At 36.3% G+C, this 20,560-nt stretch overlaps 1 protein-coding gene across 1 annotated transcript in view; it reads left to right on the forward strand.

Annotated features, from left to right (window-relative positions):
* Window positions 1-20,560, forward strand: part of LRRK2 (leucine rich repeat kinase 2) — a 130,826-nt gene that overhangs the window by 15,825 nt on the left and 94,441 nt on the right. The window contains exons 7-14 of the mRNA XM_053661728.1: window positions 647-778; window positions 5,160-5,279; window positions 5,731-5,873; window positions 5,966-6,045; window positions 7,359-7,465; window positions 11,717-11,846; window positions 13,698-13,822; window positions 19,349-19,461. Of these exons, the coding sequence (XP_053517703.1) occupies window positions 647-778; window positions 5,160-5,279; window positions 5,731-5,873; window positions 5,966-6,045; window positions 7,359-7,465; window positions 11,717-11,846; window positions 13,698-13,822; window positions 19,349-19,461 (950 nt within the window). The remainder of the gene's footprint in view (window positions 1-646; window positions 779-5,159; window positions 5,280-5,730; window positions 5,874-5,965; window positions 6,046-7,358; window positions 7,466-11,716; window positions 11,847-13,697; window positions 13,823-19,348; window positions 19,462-20,560) is intronic.

The raw sequence follows: 20,560 nt of genomic DNA on the forward strand, positions 1-20,560 counted from the left end.
ATTGCTTTTCCCCGTGGTGGATCCTTTCCTTCCTCTCTGGCTCACCAGCGTCTGTCCCGCAGTCTCGTGTTTTCATACCCGGCTTCTCCTCCCCCAGGCCCCATACTTTTCCTCGTCTGTCTCCGGAAGCTTGGTTTTGTTGCCGAGCATGCTGACCTCTATGCTGCCTTTCTGGAATGCACAGAAAACAGATCATAGCTGACTTCAGCTTTTTAATTATGGAGCATAATCTTTATTTTTTGTTGATTTGAGGAAAAGAAGCAATTAAGAGCTTTTATCCAATGGACTAGTGGCTGATGAGGAAAGAGGCCCTAAATTCATTTATTTGAAAATTCATGGTCAAGACATTTATTTTCATATTTACATAAAAACACCCTTAATTTTCCTTTTATTTTGTTTAAGTTTTTATGCCAAGAAACAGGAATAAAGCAACTTTACTTTAATGCTAGAAATGAGCCCTATGTCTTATTACATTCTCAATGAACCATATAGTGTTTTTACAGTTATTTGACAGGACATGGTATTTAAATTTGGAAATGTAAGCATTATGCTGCCATGAATTTACAATCTGTATAAGATGCCTTGGTATGCATATTTCAAAGGAGGCATTATTATCTTACTGATGATTATGATTTCTTAAATTCAGGCAATAATGTGGAAGTGCTCATGAGTGGCAACGTGAGGTGTTACAATGTCGTGGTGGAAGCCATGAAAGCATTTCCCGTCAATGAAAAGATTCAAGAAGTGAGCTGCTGCCTGCTCCATCGGCTTACATTGGGTGAGTTGTAATTCTCGTTTCATTCATTATCGTTTATTAGCACAGCCTATATGATGTAAGTATACATAGCATATGTATGTTTTATGTTGTTGGAAAAGTCACGTATTGACATACATTGGATGGAAATGTTGTGAAACTGTCAACTGTTCTGTCGTACTTACATGTAATTTTTTTAAAGATTTTATTCATTTATCTTTAGAGGGGAAGGGAAGGAAAGAGGGAGAGAAACATCAATGTATGGTCGCCTTTTGTGTGTCCCCCACTGGGAACTGGCCTGCAACCCAGGCATGTGCCCTGACTGGGAACTGAACCACGATCCTTTGGTTCACAGGCCTGCACTCAGTCCACTGAGCTACACCAGCCAGGGCTAGATGTAATTTTAAAAAGAGTGGTAAAAACAGATGTGTAATGTAAGAGAAGTCTTATCTTATTATTAGTACTATATTTAAAGTATCATTATATAAATAGTTGACATGTACAAAAAATAAGCATAGCATGTAGAAAAGGTAAAGCATAATGCGAAAGGAATTTCCACCCGACTTAAGTATTAGTACATTGCCAAGGCTGGCAAAGCTACTCTGTGCTTCTTGTCTCCCCTGCTTTCTCTGCAGAGGTTAACACTCTCCTGAATTTCGTGTTGACAATTCTTTTTTGTTTTTGTTTAATGAAAATGAAATTATGATGAATATTGTCTTCTGCAATTAAAATATTATGTTTATAAGACTCATCAAGTATTTTTTCATACAGTTATATAAAATGATTTGATCATGGGTTATATGTTTGAAAATATCTTGATTTGATTGGTGACCTGTCTTTTTATCATCTTTATGGTGGTTTCTGTAATATAATTTAATAATTAGTTACTTTATGATTTACCCTTTTTAATATATATTAATAAATCTCTTAAAATAATACAGTCTATATTTTATAGCAAATCTTTATCATTTAAGCACTAATGAGTTATATTTGCCTGGAATTTTTTTTTATAAAGAAGGAGTTCAGTTTCCTTTGTACATCTTGTCAATTATTTCTAGATATATTTTTGTTAGTATAAATGGTATATTTTTGACATTTTATTTTATTCTTTTGACTTATGAAACCTATTTTACTTATAGTATAGATTTCTTTCTCTCTCCTTATTTGCTCAATCCCTTGACAGTGTATTTTTAAACTGTGTATGCATAAAGAAAAATGCAAATGATTTTTTGTATAGTGGTGGTCTTACCTACTTTTCTAAACCTATTAATTCTAACAATCTATTTGTAAGTACTCTTAGGTTTTCTATGTTGCAATTATTTAATTTGTTAATAATGACAATATGGGTTTTTCCTTTTTTCCATTACATCTATTATTTTGTTTTCTTGTCTTCTTGCATGGCCCAGCATTACTAGTACAGTGTTGAATAGAAGGAGTGATAGTAGGCATCCTTGTCTTTATCTTGATTTTAAAGGGAATGCTTAAATATTCTCTCATCCAGAAAAATGCTTATTATAAGTTTTTTAAATTAATCTTACCTTGTTTGTTTTGTGACAAATAGCCTTTATCAAGTTAAGAAGTAGAAATTTTTTTCTGTTTCTTGTTTGCTTTTCCCCATTTTTGCTTTTCCCATCTGTGCTTTCCTCATTTTTATTGAATTTATTGGGATAAGTGTTAAATTTTAGAAGATATTAAATATTAAGATTAGTTTTCCTTTTTTCTTGATAATATGGATAATTACACCTACAGGTTTTGTAATATTAAGTTGCTTTGTGCTCTGGTGATAAATTCAAGTTGGTCATTTATTCAATTTTTAAATACATTTCTTAAAATCTCTATTTTCAGATCTGCCAGGTAACTTTTCAATGCCTCTTATTTGTCCTTTTTTTCTTTTCTTCTCTTCTTTTATTCTGTTTTGTATATCTTTAATCATTAATCCATACAATCCATGTTTTATATTGGATAATTTCAATATAAGAAATCCTTGGGAATATAAACTTACTGCTTCTATGCTGACTGCCAGTCTGTCACAATCTTATTTTTCCTGTATGCTCATCAGCATCTCTTTGATGGAGTTTAATGTCTGAGAATGCTGAGGACCTAAATTACAGATGCTCCTCCAGAAATGTTGGCCAGGGGCCAGGGTGCAGGACTGACCTAGGAGCACTTCAGAATCTTTTTGAGGTCCAAGCTGAATGTGGGAGCCTATCCTGGAGAGAGTCCAAGGCTAGTGTCTTGATCACAGTGGTCCACACCTTCCTGCAGGACTACGCTGGGTCTCCATTCGCTTTCAGCTCACAGTTCTTATTTCAGCTCCCTGTTGAGCTTCCCTGCCCCATTCCCATCTTCTGGTATTGTTTCAAAGAACAACTCCCCACCCCAACTGCTATCTATAAGGAACAAGTGTGGAAACTATGAAAGAAACGTTTAAGTATTAAGGCATGTTACCATATGTCCATACTTATAGATGAGGACCCATTTCAGCAAGTCTGTCTGTGTGTACTGTCCAAGATCATGTCATCAGTGAGGGGGTGAAATGAGGCTGAGAACTTAGATTTCTGCACCCCAAACAAAAGCATTTCTTCTGAAATGTAGTAGCCATTTTCTAGTTGATCTCATTTATCAAGAGTGATTTTTATTTATTGCTTTCATGAAGAAGGACACACCTAGGTGTGCTAGCTAGGTGATATCTGAGAACATTTGAATGTAATTCAGATATTGATCCCTTAAAATAGTTAGGTGAGTAGCATACTAATATACAATCCTCTGTTTCATGTTATGCAACTCACCATAGTCAAGTTACAGCTTGTGGCTTGCACAGCTTATATTAAAAATGTGAGTTCATCTTAACCCCTTGAAATGAATCAGAGGAAGAAGCAGTTTTATTGTTGTGAGTGAGGAAATGGTACTTGATTACTAAATAGACACATGAAGGGTGCTTGGCATGTTACTGTTGAAATTAAATAAACCAGACAAACTGGCATGCCATTGTAAGTTTTGTGTTGTTTTGTAACTTTTCAAAAATAAAAAGCCATTGAATTTATCTTTAGATAAGGATGCTTTTTCTCTCTCATTTATCTCTTAATAAGACATTATTTATTTTCTATTTTATGGCTAGAGAATTTATTGTCCCTATTATAGTTTCAAAAGAAGCTGGATAAAATTTAACTTTATCCTCATAACTAAAATAAAAACTCAAAGTCAATAAATACACTTGGCATTTTGTCAAAATATGTAATCTAATTATGGGTTTAATGCATTTGAAAGCCTTTTACAATTTACTATGTACTTTTACATAAATTGTCTGAAAATACAATTGTCTCACTGGTGTTTGCCTAGAGTCACACAGTAACGGTGGAACATCAGCTGTTGGCAGTGGCATGGGAATAATAGTAGGGAGAAGGACCAAGTTGGATAAATTGAGAAAAGTAGAGGAGAATCTTTTTGAAATGACTGTACGACTAGAGAGCGCTAGTTCTGGGGAGTATGTCTGTTTAGTGTGTTAATATGGAGGAGGCAAGAACATACAAAGGTATTGGTGAAAAAGCTCTGCCTAGTAAAACTGCCTTTTGATTTTGAAACCATTGATTTTTAGCTTGGGCTTTAGGTGTTTTATGACAGAGGGTCCTTTTCAGTTCTGGCTTTGTGTTACGGAAATCCTTTAATTACACTTATGGCTAAATAAGAGTTTCATCCTTACTTCTAGAAGAAAACCTGGCAACTGTTAGTGAGTTAGAAATAAACCACAAGGAAGGAGGCACATCTTTCTGAACTATCACTTAAATTTTTTTTTCTTAAGGATGTAGTTTTTTTTATGATGTGTTGATTCTCAGGAGTATGAAAAGGTGTGGAACTCCTGGGTTGGGTTGAAGCTGTTGAAAGCCTTGCTTAGTTTTCATATGAGATTTTCACAGACAAGATCAAGTAATAAGAAGCGTGCCAGTGGGCTTTCTTGGCAGTATTCTAGTAAGTGAAAGAAGGATGTTTCAGCAAAAGCATTCAGTGGTGAGGGAGAGTTGCCTCCCCATCTTTTAGAAGGCAGGAAAATTAAGCCATTGTGTACAGTGGATGCGGTAGTGCCATGTGTGACAGACACCTCACTGTTTCTTCTATGATGAGGACATGACAGGGAGTCAAATGACACAAAGGTGTTGTGACCCAAACATATCATTACATTTGCCCAGCGAGTTCCATTGACAAAATAAGATTATTGCATCACTGCATGTAATCAACTTTCAAAACTTTATGCAATTATATTAAACTATTTTAAAGTAAGTATATGTTTTTAATGGCATTAAGATATTCATCATTATCCAAATTTACTGATTTAAATACTGTTATATACTTAAAGATAATTTTAAGTTCCGTGAGTGAGAACACAGCTAATATCTCACTTAACTTTTAGGTAATTTTTTCAATATCCTGGTATTAAACGAGGTGCACGAGTTTGTGGTGAAAGCTGTGCAGCAGTATTCGGAGAACGCGGCATTGCAAATAGCGGCGCTCAGCTGTTTAGCGCTCCTCAGTAAGTAACTTTACTAAAAAGGAAATCCCCAACCAGGGGCATTTGATCCTGACTGTTAACATTGTAACAAGAAAGTCATGTGTAGAGAAGGACCCATTAAATGCCCTTTCTGTCCTCATGTAATGCATTTTCCAATAGAGGTTATTTTCAAGAGAACTAACCTTTCCCAAGTTTATACATCAGTAGATAGATCTTTAATTTGACTTTGCTATGGGAAAGCTAATCTCCATTAATCTCTTTTTAGTCTATTACTTTTGTTTGATACCCTCTTCCTCATTTGATCATTTGTGTAGATGGGATAGCAGTATTACGAGGTATGTAATGTATTAAAAAGGTCTCTAAAATTAACCAAGACCACTGCTAAAGAATAGTTCACTTGGTTAATGTTTTAAAATAGAGACTTAGAGTTGGCCATTCAATCTTTAAGACATATATTTATATTTCTTTCAAGCTGAGACCATTTTCTTAAATCAAGACTTAGAGGAGAAGAATGAAAATCCGGAGAATGATGATGACGAGGACGAAGACAAATTGTTTTGGCTAGAAGCCTGTTACAAAGCCTTAACGGGGCACAGAAAGAACAAGCATGTGCAGGTTGGACTCCTCCATAAATCTTATAGTTATTCAAAATGTTTTGTTCAATGATTTAGTTTTTGACAGTCTTATTTTTTTCTCCTCTAACTCAGGAAGCTGCATGCTGGGCCCTCAACAATCTCCTTATGTACCAAAACAATTTGCACAAGAAGATTGGAGATGAAGATGGCCAGTCAGTTGTTTTAATTTTATCTGATAAAAAATTGTAGTTATTTTTAATCAATCCACATAAAATATCATAACTGCAAATTTTATTATTAGAAGTGTTTTTGACATAGGCATTTGTGTTTTAAGTTCTGCCACAAAATTTTGATTCCATTGCCTTCAGTAGTTAGTAGAAGGTTGTGTGTTCCAGGGTTATTACCGAGACATTTGCAGTCAAGGATAATTCAGTGAACTATGAATCATCAAGAGAGAAACTTCCAACTTTATGGCCGTTCATTAAAAAATGCCATATTAATTAATCTCAGGTGATAGAAACCGCAGAGCCATCTGTGGCGTTTTCGGCTGCAGTGACTGGCCAGCAGGTTGCCAGGAATTATCAGGAATATCAGGAATTAAAGGTGGTTAGAAGCCTCCTACAGTGATTTCCTACTGGATCTGCAGTGCTGACCTGTCTTCTCTTACGAGCATTATTTGTAGCGGAGGAGGCTTTCTATGGGAGTGCTATTGAAGCATCATAGGACCAGCCCTCCCTTCCAAAGACACAAGCTGTAAACAGGAGATCTGTGTGTATCTGATTGGTAGCAGGGCCACAAGCCATGCTGTCTGGCAGCTGCTTACATTTGTGCTGTTTGCTCTGGATTTTAAAATTTGAATGACTTTTCGTGGAAACTTAAATGGTAATATTCTACATCTCAAATCCTGACAGCCTTGTTTGCATAGTGACCCACTGGCAATCAGAAGAGAGTTAGTAACACATATGCTATCTCATTAAACATCTCCATTTTGAAAGGAAATGCGACTTCTCATTCACTTTGAGCAATTTTTTCAAGAGGTTAGGGTAAGCTAGGTTCATGTTGCAGTTATAAATTTCACTTTATAGCACACTGATTCATCAATATGTATACGAATCTTTAAAATAAATGCATTGCTAAGAGAAAATATGTTTGTAGCCTACATTTAAAAAAACTCACACTGCTTCTTTACAGTAGTTTTCCTTTCTTGTTTCCATTACATTCTTTTTCTCATTTCATCTTTTTTTTAAATTCTGAGTACTTCTTCATAGAGTTGCTAAGTATTTTTTCTCCTCTACTGCTTATCAACTTTGATGAAACAGAAATGCTAATTTATTAGTATTTAATATTTTACATAACTTTTATTATGTAAAACTACTTAACTATAATTCACTCTTTTAAGTGGCAGTGACATAAAATGTTTATTGGCCCTTATTTTTTTATTAGAGAGATTAGACAATGGTAAATGAATGTTCGAGATAATGAATAAAAAGATTGTTTATTGACATTGTGGTTGCATTTGTGAAAGGTTCCCAGCTCACAGGGAAGTGATGCTCTCCATGCTGATGCATTCGTCATCAAAAGAAGTTTTTCAGGCATCTGCGAACGCATTGTCAACTCTCTTAGAACAAAATGGTAAGGGGCGCACTGTAGTTTTTAATAAAAGGAAACACATTTGATATTTTTTTAAATTATAAAAGTGATACATTATAAAAACATAATATATATATGTATTTGATATATGATGATGGACTCAAAAAAACCCAGAATTATCCTCTGGAGGGCAGGCCCCTTGCAGTACAGGCTTCCCCACTAGTTGAGTGTTCTAGGAACCCATCTGTATCAGTGTACCAGCTGGCATTGTTGTGAGAGGTGGTGTTTGGCTTCAGTGAATTTTTTGGAGACTCTGCATGTTTGCCCATCTCATGATGGGTAATTTATGAGGCACCTGCCCACACTGGGCTGAGTGTTCAGCAGTTTTTGACCAAAAAAGGCATGACCTCTGTGCCCCACCCTTCCTATTCACCTGATCCTGCCCTGAGCGACTTTTATTTGTATGAAAAAATTCCTCAAATGGAAAAGTTCTGCTGATGTGGAAGACACGAAACAAAAAATGGCAGGAGCACTAAAAAGCATCAAAATCCATGAGCTGAAAACAGTTTTGAGCAGTGGAAAAAATGTCTCAGTAGGTATATTGCGTCAAATGGAAAGTACTTTGAAGAAGACAAGTTTCAACAAGTAAGAATAAATACACAATTTTTTATCAGTAAATTTTGTTTTTTGAGTCTCCCTCATATAAGTATATGCATATATATATATATATATATATATATATATATATATATAAGTATTTTACTCTCTATATATGTATAACATATAGAGGTAAGAATAAAGAAAAAATAGATATTTTGATGTGTTTCTTCTGGACTTTTATATATCACACATATATACAATACATTTTCTATTTTTTTGCAGAATGGGATCATATTATACTCTTATTAACCAAGTTTACATTTTTATGTTGATAAGTATAAAATCTTACATTATACTTTTTAATGGCTGTGTAATTTTCTAATGTATGCCTATATTCTATTTTATGAACCAATTTCTTGTTGATAGACTTTTACTTTTGTCCAGTGGGATTTTTTTGGGGTATCTATAATAAACACCAAATGGTTGCTTCACAAACTTTTTTTTTGCTTCATATACTATTCCTGTTGTTTTATTTTAAAAACTTTCTAGCCCTGGCTGGTGTGGCTCAGTGGATTAAGTGCCAGCCTGCAAACCAAGGTGTCTCTGGTTCGATTCCCAGTTAGGGCACATGCCCAGGTTGTAGGCTAGGTCCCCAGTAGGGGGAACATGAGAGACAACCACACATTGTTTTTCTCCCTTTCTTCCTTCCTTCCCCCTCTCTAAAAATAAGTAAATAAATAAAATCTTTTCTAAGAGCTTTGGAAAGACTCTTGAAGTTTAAAAATGAGACAGCCTATTTAGATTTCAACCCTCATGAATAGGAAATACTGCCAGAAAATCTTGGAAAAAAAAACAACTCCTTTTAAAGTCCTTGGAACTTGGCAGCACTTGCAAGCTATTTTTTGAGAAAAAAAAGAGAAAAATATTGAAAACCTGGTACGAGAACTCGTGTAATAGAGTCCTGGGTAGAGTGAAAGGAATCCAGAAATCCTCATGTGTTTCCTGTGCAGTTACAGAGGTCAAATCCAGAGGAAAATCCCTTTTTCATTTTCTTCCTTTCTTAGCCCACCTCTCAGATATCACTTTAATAAAAAACTTGGGCTGGCAGAGACAGACATGGGGTGCTCCTGGGGGTAATGAATCAGCAGGAGCGGTAAGGAAGGGAACTGCCCTTCTTGAATTCACAGAGGCTGGATAGGGATTTGACTCCCGAACATGAGGACCGCTCTTGACCGTTTCTGTGTGAGGCACCTCAGAGAGAAGGCCAGCCTTTGCCACATAGAAACAGCCCGTGTTGGTCCTGTCATTCTTAACCACCTGGAAGGCATCACTGATACGCCAGCAAAACAACCATGGTTTTGTGAACTTTGGGCTGCTTCTTACTATGGTGTCTAAACATTAATTAGATTGGAAGTCAGCCCTGATGTCTTTCTTCAGAACCACTTCTCTGCTCTTTCTGGTTACTTCCTCCTTTGCTCTTGGCCACCTGCCAGGTAAACTGCCCTCAGATTTCTTTGTTTTGTCACTGGAGTTCTGTCTTAGGAAAGAATTAAGGCATTGAACAACTTGTTCACCAACCTTCACGGGCAACTTTTTGTTGAAAGACACTTGAGAACAGTAGTTGTGCAGGAATGAACATGGTTTTCTAGAAAAATGACTGGGGTGGCAGCCAGAAGAATTGGGTTCTGCCACTGTGGCTACAAGGCAAAGGATCAAACACTGTGTGTGACATTTTTTATTTAATTAATTAACTAACTAAATATTTATCGAGCTCCTGCTATGTACCCCACCATGCCTAAAGCACTTGGGATACATCAATTTAATAAAAATTCCAGGCTTATGGAGCTTAAACTCTAGTGGGGAAGATACTATATTTTTTGGACCATAAGACATGCTTAGGTTTTAGAGGAGGAAAATAGGAAAAAAATTTTTGAAGCAAAAAATGTGGTAAAATATTTAATAACATAAATAACATAATATTTCACAAATGTAAATGTAAACAGACCTCAACAACAGCATTAACAACTATTATTATTCCCAAATTGGGGGGGTACGTCTTATAGTCCGAAAAATATGGTAGACAATAAGACTAAATTAAAATATCTGCTGTGTCAGGTAGCTAAGAAAGAAACTGAGGTAATTTTTGGAGGGTGTATGTTAGGGCTCAGAGGAGATGAAATTGTGAGGGGGCAGCCGTGGGAGGAGGCAAGCATTGGGGTAAAGACCTGAAGGGAGCTGCATAGTGTCACTGGCCTTCTAAAGCAGGTAATTTATCACTAAAATGGAATGGGCGAGGTCAAGAGTATCGTGTAGATAGGTGGTCAAGGAGATAAAATGTGTACAATGTTCTGGAAACTCTAAAGTGGCCCTATGATGGAATTTCTTTTCTTAGGTCTAGTGTTTCATGAAAATTTTATTCTCAGTTTTCAAGTTGCAAACTAGCTCAGTGTCCAGGACAGTGGTTCTTAAAGCGTGGTCTTCGGACCAGCAAGATCGCCTAAGAACCCGTTAAACATGTGAATTCTAGAGCTCCTGTGTAGACCCCCTGAATCCTGCCTTCTGCAGGTGGGACCCAGCCGGTCTGTGCTTTCACAGCCTCGCAGGTGACTCTGAGGCTCACTTGCCATGTGGGAACTGCTTGTCTGGAATAAATTTCTATATTTTACAGGATCTCTCTGGTTAGAATTTAACCACTTTAGGAGTGGTTATTAAAACTTCTGATGTAACCAAGCAAAATAGCCAAATTCTTATCACATTTTAATGTATGATAGCCTAGATGTCTTTAAAAGGTATGACTTTTCCAGATTTTGGATGCAATTTAGACTGTGTGTATCACTTCCATTTATTTCTGAATTTTGTCCTCTTTTTTGCCTTTCCCAATTTGAGGTTGATAACTCATATTTCAAAATACTACTTAAAACTTTGTAAATTTCCTTTCCTGCTGCTTTTAAGCTATTGAACTATACTGTATAATGTTGGAATTGGTATTTATATATGGAGGTTTCAGAACAGTGGCTATTCATGTGGAGACTAAGACATTGGGTTTGCATATAGTGAAGAAAGTTTATTGGAAAATGAAAATTATTCTGTAATCATTATTATTGGGACATAGTTACTTTTCTACGTATAAGATAAAAATAGTTGTAAAGCGTATCTGTTTGTTTCTTAAGCCTTGGTATTACTTTGTGAAAATATGTAATTATTTATGGTCTATTTCAGGGCTTTTCATTCCTTTGCACATGAAGGTGCACACCTGTGACTGATGCCTAGATCACGAGTGCCTAGTATACCTGGTGCATCTTAGCTCTGTGTAACCACAACCCTTCTGTGAAACTGTTTTAAATGTTAGAATGAAATATATGTTTCATTCTTATTTTGGAGGGTATTATTTTAAAACATTATTCTGTAAAAACACTCTTTTCACAAGACTAGGGTATGGTCATTACATTGGTACCAGACTATTCTGTGAATAAAGTTTTTAAAATTAAAACCTCAACAAATGGTTAATAAATGAAAAACAATTGGAAATGGTATGTATTATAAAGAAACAAACCTTCATAATCTTCAAGTTGTCAATAAAATATAAATTACAGATGTATTTGTATATACTTTCCTATGATTTTGGACTTAGTATTCTGTGTCTTATTGCAATGTGTATTCATTTCTACAAGTAACATTAAAAAAACCTTGTAGTTGATTTCAGAAAAATCCTGTTGTCAAAAGGAATATACCTGAATGTGTTGGAATTAATGCAGAAGCACATACATTCTCCGGAGGTGGCTGAAAGTGGCTGCAAGATGCTGAATCATCTTTTTGAAGGAAGGTAATACAGATTCATACACTTATGCAAAATATATAATATTGGACCAGGCAGAATTGCAATATTTCAATCATATTTCTAAGAATTAGAAACAAGGCATTTGAAACCTGAAACATTGTGTAATATAATCTCATATCATGATATCATGGACTTAGTTTGTCTGAATATTGAAAGGGATGGTAGAGATCTTAGAAATATGTCGAAGGTTTGCTTTTGTGCTTCATGCTCGGTGTTGACTACCTTTTGCAAAATGACAATGAGACAGCACATAAACTTAAATAGTTTTTCAAATTATTGTGTATGAAAAGTTCAAATCAGGATATGGCTTCAAATTGTTATGTTTATATTGTATGTGTCATATCCTTGAATTGTATTTCTTGTATTGAAATGTTGCTCTTGAACATTTAAATGACATTTCTCTTAAATGGTGATTTTTTTTATGGTTGTGGATGTGTATGAAATGAGGGGGGGACACAGTGAAGTAACTTACAGTTTAAGATTTTGTAGATTCTGGGCAATTAATGTTTCTGGCTATTTTCTCACATGTAACATGCATACAGTTCCAGTCCTAGGGATTCAAAGTTAACCTTGACAACAGGCCACTGAAGTTTGCTGCTGAAAACTTATTGTCTGGTTGGGGCTACTGATATGTCAACAGATGGTTATAACACAGTGTAATAATGCAGTGTCAGTGATGGTAAGAGAAATAGATGGCAGTAACCCAGCCAGGGTTACCAAAGGAGGGAGTCTGGAAAGAGGGGATGTGTTTAAACTGGAATTTTAAGGGTGGAAAAGAGGGACTGTATCTCAGTGACCATGAAACCATGCAAAGCAAGGACATGGTTCTTACTGAATACCACTCGGCCATAAAAAAGAATGAAATCTTACCATCTGCAACAGCATAGAGGGACCTAGAGGGTATTACAATAGATGAAATAAGACAGACAGAAAAAGACAAATACCATATGATCTCATTTATATGTGGAATGTCAAGAACAATCTAAACAAACAGAACAAAAATAGATTCATAGATACAAAGAACAGACTGATGGTTGCCAGAGCGGAGTGGGGTTGGGGGACTGGATGAAAAAGGTGATGTTACTGAGAAGTACAAATTGACAGTTACAAAATAGTCATGGGAAATAAAGCACAGCATAGGGGACACAGTCAATAAAATTGTAATAACTGTGGATGGTGCCAGGCAGGTACTTGAAATATAGGGGAGACAGCCTTGTAAAATATATGAATGCTGATATAAAATAATATTGAATGTAAACAGTAACTGAAAATAAAAAAAATGAAATTAAGAAAGAATAGCTAAAGTACCTTAAAGAAATCAAGACTTGAATGCAAACAAAACTAATTAGAATACTGTGTAAGAAGGCCGAGGTGTTATTCTGGAAGAGGCAGGTGGGATGATGGAAAGAGCCCTTTTCTTGGGGGTCAGGGGAGTGTGCATTCCATTCCTGGCTGTCACCTTCCAGGGACAGGACCTTGATATTTAACCTCTGTCAGCCTGAGTTCTTCATCTGGAAAATGTGAATAGTAACATCTGCTTCTGAGGGTTGTTGCCAATAATAACCCATGCGTAGATCATATGGAAGTTGTTAGTATTTGAAACTAAATAAAAGAATCCCTAGGTTACTGTGAATTCAAGTTCTTGAGGTTAAAGTTTGACTGAGGAATAATAAAAGTTATGTATGCTCTTGTTACTAAATCCAAACGCAATTTCATGTAGTCTTTTCTGAGAATATGTCTGTATCGGTTCAGTTTGCATGCACTTGTTTCAAATTGGTGCTTGTAAAATGAGATGAGTTTGTACTTTTAATAAGTATTTTGATACTGTCTCCCCAGTAACACGTCCCTGGACGTGATGGCGGCAGTGGCCCCCAACATAGTAACAGTTATGAAAAGTCATCTGACATCGTCATCAGTGCAGCTGGAGGCCCTTCGAGCTATTTTACATTTTATAGTTCCAGGTAAGTTACATAATTGATCGTGGGATGAAGTAACAATTTAAATGGGGTTTTGGTTTTTCATAAGTATTCACTTTCTTTTTTTAAAAAAAGTGAATTTTTAAAATATTTTTCCCTTACTAGTTAGTCCTGTTATACCTCCCTTCCCCCACAGTCACCACAGTGCTGTCCATGTCCATGAGTCCTTTATTATTTTTTTGCTCAATCCTTCTACCTTTTAACTTTCTTGGTAAAAATTAAAGGACCATTTTTTTTTTTTGCTAAACAAATGCAAATCTTGCCTCCTAATCCAAAGATAAAGGAAAATGATGTGAAATAGATTAATTTATAAGGAAATTGAATGAGGAAATTAAGTAATTTATTTACACTGTAAAATGTGGTGCTTTACTTCTAAGGGGAGAGCCCATCTCTAATAATTCTTTTCTATTTCTTTTGGCATCACTGAGGCGCAGTTATTTTGGTTTTGGTTTTGTCTGAACTATAAAAATAGCTAGCTAGTTTTCACACTTCTCCTCTTGGCTCTTTTTAGTCCTTTTACTCTGTTGTTGAATTAGTCTTTCTCAAATATAACCATGTGGCATTTACTCATTAACCTCAATAGTTTCCACCAGCCCCTCTTACCTCCTCCTCCCATCTGTTGTGACGTTATTTGCCCTTCAGAACTCATTTAAACACCTGCTGCTCCATTCATTCAACACATATTGATTAAGTGCCTCCTGTTCTAAACACTGTGATGGCTACAAAGGTTGAAAGATAAGTAAAAACACAGCGGGCTTGATTGTACTGTATTGGAAGCTCAGAGATACACAGATATGTAAATGATCAATTTTTAGACAGTATGAGAGGAACTATTACAGATATTTGTATAAAGGCTGTGATAATACTGATGGAGCCATAAATGGCTTATTCAAAGGAGTAGGTCAGAGATTGTGATGTTGAGGGTGAAAGGTGAGCTGGGCTGACCTGGTGGAAAGGTCAGGAAGGACCCTGCGGGCGGAAGGACAAAGCACACGTGGTCCGCGGTGAGTGAAGCGTGCAGCAGGGAGCTGCACCTGCGGATGAGTGTGAAGGACAGGCAGGGGTCCACAAGGGAGGGACCTTGAACACAACACTGAGGAACTTGTGCTTTATTCAGGGAAGGCAATTCAAATTTATTAAATGTGTTTAAAAGTTGCTGTGTCATCACCAATCTGTAATTTCTAACAGTAACACTGCGGTGTAGAGGAGGAACGAGGGCAGCAGGCAGAGCCTCATTACAGCGCTTCTGGGTGGGAGGGGATGAGAGTTTGGTGAGACGTGGGGGCCCAGCAATGCGGGAGAGGATGGAAGTATGGGACGTACATTTGCTATGACTTTCTGATCTTTGATACCAGGGTCATTACTGTTTTTGGCTCCCTGAAGTTTCAAAAATTTTGAAGCCAACTTTTTTTACCTTTTTACATGAAATCCTCCTAAACCTATCATTACCTGTCCTCATACAGGTATTTTATATTTCTGAGTATGAGTATAGTCAGTAATAGGGCATAAGTATTTTCTAGGACAGGGCTTTATTCAGTCACTTACTTTTAATCCCCTGGTACCTAGACCAAAAATAGCTATTCAGTAAATATTGGATTGGCCAAAAATCCTGTTTGTTTTTTTCCCATAAGATGGCTCTAGTAGTGCTTAGTGGTCTCTAACTTTATTTGTTAGATTATATTGTGACAGCTGTCATATCAGTGTGCATTTTAAAAAGAACATTGGGATTGGTGACTTTTTGTGTAGCCATTTTAATATTGAAGATGGAAAAAATACACATTTTCCGCTCATTACTCTTTATTATTTCATGAAAGATAAAAACACAATGAAACACATACTCACAAAAAGATTTGTGCAGTGTGTGAAGAATATACCATGACTGATTGAACATGTAAAAGTGGTTTGAGAAGTTTGATGCTGGAGATTTCTCACTGGATATTGCTGCAGGGTTGGGAACAAGCTCCAGGTTTGGGGAGACCAGTTGAAGTTGAGAGTGATCAATTGAGCCATTAATTGAGAACAATCAATGTTATACCAACATGGGACATAGCTGACGTACTCAGAACTTCCAAATCAATAAAGTTATTGGTGAAAATGAAAAATGTGCCTTATATTTTATGGAAAAAACCATACAGATGTTTTGCCCAACCCAGCATATTTTGAACTGAATCATGGCATCCCATTTATAGTTGTCAGTCAATTTTCAGATATAATTTAACAGGGGTAATTTTCCTCAAACATATTACTGTGAGGTTTTTGCTTTTGAATTTTTTTTATAGATTGCAAAAATCAAAATAAAACAAAACCCTTCTGATTATCCTTAAAGGTATCAGGCTTACTGTTTTTGAAGGTGGATTTAAGTTTTAAAGATAACTAAAAGATATTGAGAACCAGATGTATTAGTTAATAAAATCATACTCTTTTGGATAAAAACAAGTATCAAATATAATTTTTCTATTCCTGTTCTTAGCTTGACCCTGAAGCAACATTGGTAGTCTATAATTTTTTAGATGTATTAAATGTTGCATTTAAATGATAAATTAAATTATTTATTTCCAGTGATGTTTAGATGTATTAAATGCGTGGCCTTAAAAATAACTTTATAACTTTAGAATTATACTTTATTTGTAGAAATATATATTAATAGATACATTTTATAAGTATATCAATATATAAATACATTTGTCTATCAGGTAAAAGCTTAATCATCTGCTTTGCTGTATGCTACCATCTCATATTCGCATTATACCACACCAGCCCACAGCATACCGTATTGTACAATTCTGTCACTCATCATCCTCTGTATCAGTTGGTAACTATGGTATCAGTACCCCAGTGGTTTTGAGGTTGAATACAGTTCTTATCTGAACATGTTCCATTGAGGTGCTTTTAAGATATCTAGATGCACATGTACTTACTTATTAAGTAGGCCATATTCAGATTTCTTTAATTGTAACAAAGATGTTCATTACAGGAAATTTGTGTAACTCGGCATCCAATTTAAGACCACATATTGCCTCTGGTATTACACCTCTTAAATTTATTTCAATCTAGTGCTGTTTAATTTCTCCCTTTTTTTATACTAATGACTGCCTGAAGTGATTGAAACCATTGCTTTAAGAAAATGATAATCAAGATTCAGTTATTTAATTTTATTTTTTAAAAACTTTTATTGTTGAATTACAGTTTTCCGCTGTTGCTTTCCCCCACCCTACCCACCCTTCCTCTCCTGCAGTCAGTCCTCCCCCTGTTGTCCTTGTTCCTGGGTTCTATATACATGATCCTCGACCTGACCTTTCCTCTTATTTCCCTGGTTATCCGCCTCTCCCCTCCCCTCTGGTAACTGTGATGTTGTTCTTTATTTCCGAGGCTCTGGTTCTATTTTGCTTGTTTGTTTTGTTGATTAGGTCCCACTTATAGGTGAGATCATATAGTATTTGCCTTTCACCTCTTGGCTTGTTTCGCTTAGCCTAATACTCTCCCATTTCTAGTTCCACTGAAATAGCATTTGGCTTGTTCTTTCTTGACTTCATGTCAGTTCTAGTGGAAATAATGTGAAGTTCTTTAAGAACAGCTACAGGCACATTGGAAAGTGTTGAAGAAAGAGGTTAGAAGTATAAAACCACATGCATAAGACTGGTAAAGAGGAACTAAATTTGTTTAATCTGTAGATGAGATGGCTCAGGAGAATACAAAAACTATACTAAAATCCCCTCATTTATAACTAATAACAGTAGTACTGAATAATATGAAGGACTTAAAATGTGTCAAGTATTATTTGAAGTGTTTTATGTATAGTAACTTTTTAAATTCTTGCAGCAACCCATCAAACAGTTACTACTTTTTTTTTTAATTAAAGATTTAATTCATTTATCTTTAGAGGGGAAGGGAAGGAGAGAGGGAGAGAAATACCAATGTATGGTTGCTTCTCCTGTGTCCCCTGCTGGGAACTGGTCTGCAACCCAAACACGTGCCCTGACTGGGAATCGAACCGCAATCCTCTGGTTCGCAGGCCCCTGCTCAATCTACTGAGCTACAACAGCCAGGGCCAGTTACTACTTTTGTTATTGCATTCTACAGATGATGGAACTGATTCATAAGGTGCATATATTTTAAGGTCACAGCTTATGTACAGGAGTCAGAAATTCAGCCTCTGTGGCCTGACTCCAGAGTAGGCACTTTTAGATACACATTTGTGCAGCAAAAGTATGTTGAACAGCAGTTATGTGTGAAGTACTTTGCTCAGAACTCTCAGAAATCTGGAGATGATTAAATTTTGGATTTTGCCCTCATTTAGTTTGTAGTCTGTACAATTTAAAAGACCATTATGTACAAAGGAAATTATATTCATTCTGGATATAATTCATCATGGTAGAACCTCCAGTGATGAAAAAAAAAAAACAGATGAAATTTATGGAAGTGTTCATTTGGACTTAATATAAGGAAGATGTTTAGTAAGACTTGGTATACGTGGCGTGATGTTCTTACTGCTCCGCAGGCCTGCTTTGTGTGGTCACATCTGCTTGTGATATAATTCATGGGCAGCTTCAGAAGTTAGTGTGGTCTTGGTCACTAAGAATGTGACACAGAGAATTTAAGTGACTTGACCAAGGACCTGCAGCTATAGTGCATGTCAGAACCTGTCTGAATACATTTTGAAATGAGTACTGAAGAGTACAGGAGTCTGAGAATCCAGCCTGGACATTCACATTGTTGTCAAAAAATGAAAAGCTGTGTACAGACAATTTTTTTTAGTTTTTGTTAATACATATTTTAAAGTGGGAAATTATAAGTAATTATTTATTAATAATGGTTTCCATAATCAGGTTTTGGAAACAGCATTCATTCAAAATAATTTTACTTTATATTCTAATGTGTAGCCTATTTTTTAACTTCCAGTTTTTATAACAGTTTTGGGATACTTCAGCTACAGTATAACTTACTAAGGCGTATATTTTCTTTACATAACAATACTGTTATACAGCCTTAGAGGATTTTTCAGAAAACTGTATGTTCTTTCCAAGCATAATACTGAAATGCAAATCTCTTTTCTGTTCACTATGACTCTGGCTGTTCTTTTATGGGTATATTTTATATCTGACCTTTTTGTTGTTGTAGTCCAAAGAACTGGGAGCTTTCAAATTGTCCATTGTTGCTCAAAAATCTTCAGCTCCTTGTGTGAGGACAGCCTACTCACGCAAAACCAGAGATTGTTTGCTCCAGAAAATTCCTCCGCCAAAATAAGTCCTTGCTACTTTAAATTCAGCTAGCATCCACACTCACTGTATTTATTTTATATTCAGTGATGGGCTATTTTTAAAATTCCTGTGCTAGGCTAGGGGCTTTTTTCCTTTGGTAGGAAACCATGTATTAACAACAGTTATAACATGTATATTGCTGAGTTAATGATGGTCATTCCTCACTAGTGACAATCTGTTCAGCTTATGAAAAAGTATGTGTATATGTGTATATGTGTCCATGTGTGTGTTTTTGCATTTGTTTTGCATTCAGGCATGCAAGGAGAATTTACGGAAGATACTGAATATCAGCACAAGCTAAATATGGTTACAGAGCAGTGTTTCAGGAATGATATTCACAAACTGGTCCTCCTGTCTTTAAAAAGGGTATGTACAATATCAGTTTTCTGCCTTTTTACCGTTTACCAGAATATGACATGTGGGGAAGTAAAGGGGGATTTTGAGTGTGAGGTTTCTGTCCTCTGCTCACTGTGACAGTAGTAGGAAGTGTGTGGTCACAGAGGTTGTGTGGGAAGATGACGGCAGGGGTGCAGGGTGACGGTCTGGGCCATTCCGGCTGAGGCAAGTGTGTCATTACCTACAACTGTCAGCTCTAAGTGTGCTGTCACCTACTGACTTGGACAGGCAGGTTCCTTTTTTGTTTAAAGATTTTATTTATTTATTTTAGAGAGAGCAAGGGAGGTAGAAAGAGAGGGAGAGGAACATCCATGTGTGGTTGCCTCTCACATACCCCACCCTGGGGAAACTGGCTTGTAACCCGGGCATGTGCCCCGACTGGGAATCGAACCTGTGACCCCCTGGTTTGCTGGCTGGCATTCAGTCCACTGAGCCACACCAGCTGGGGTGTGGACAAGTTCTTTTGATTGCCAGTAACATAAAACCACTTGTGTTTGCCCAATCAGAAAGAGAACTGGAGAGCTAAATGTGTGGCTAAGCCTCATGACGATGTCAGGAACGATGTGGGAGCTATGATGGCTATTTTCTCTGTCTCTCCTCCCAGTTGCTTGTCTTTCTTTTCTGGTCCCCTTTTGAAAGGTCAAGACCACGAAGACACACAGAGCACAAGAAAGTCTTCTTTGATTGCCATTGTTTGATTTCACTGGTCTCCTCAGAGATAACCTCTGAAGTGGTTCAGTGTGTGATGTTTCTCCCCATTTGTAGGTAGTTACAGGTCTCCGTATATTTGTGATAATATGTTATACTCAATACAATCCGTGATTATACTATGTATGAAAATAGGAGAAGAACATAGCTATGTTTACATTGTGCAAAGCAAATGTATTGATGGAATTTAGATGGTTTGGAAGTTTAACATAATATAAATTGGTTCTTTACAAAAGATAAAGAAGTAAAGAATAATTTGTGTTTTTATGAAAGGAAGAGAGCAGTCAAGGTCATTAATGGCAATGATTTCATGTGATTTAGTATACTTTGAAAAACATCATGAATTAGCCCTGGCTGGTGT

The sequence above is a fragment of the Artibeus jamaicensis genome, unplaced genomic scaffold, assembly GCF_021234435.1.
Source record: "Artibeus jamaicensis isolate MK-2021 breed Jamaican fruit bat unplaced genomic scaffold, CSHL_Jam_final contig_233, whole genome shotgun sequence".
Lineage (NCBI taxonomy): Eukaryota > Metazoa > Chordata > Mammalia > Chiroptera > Phyllostomidae > Artibeus > Artibeus jamaicensis.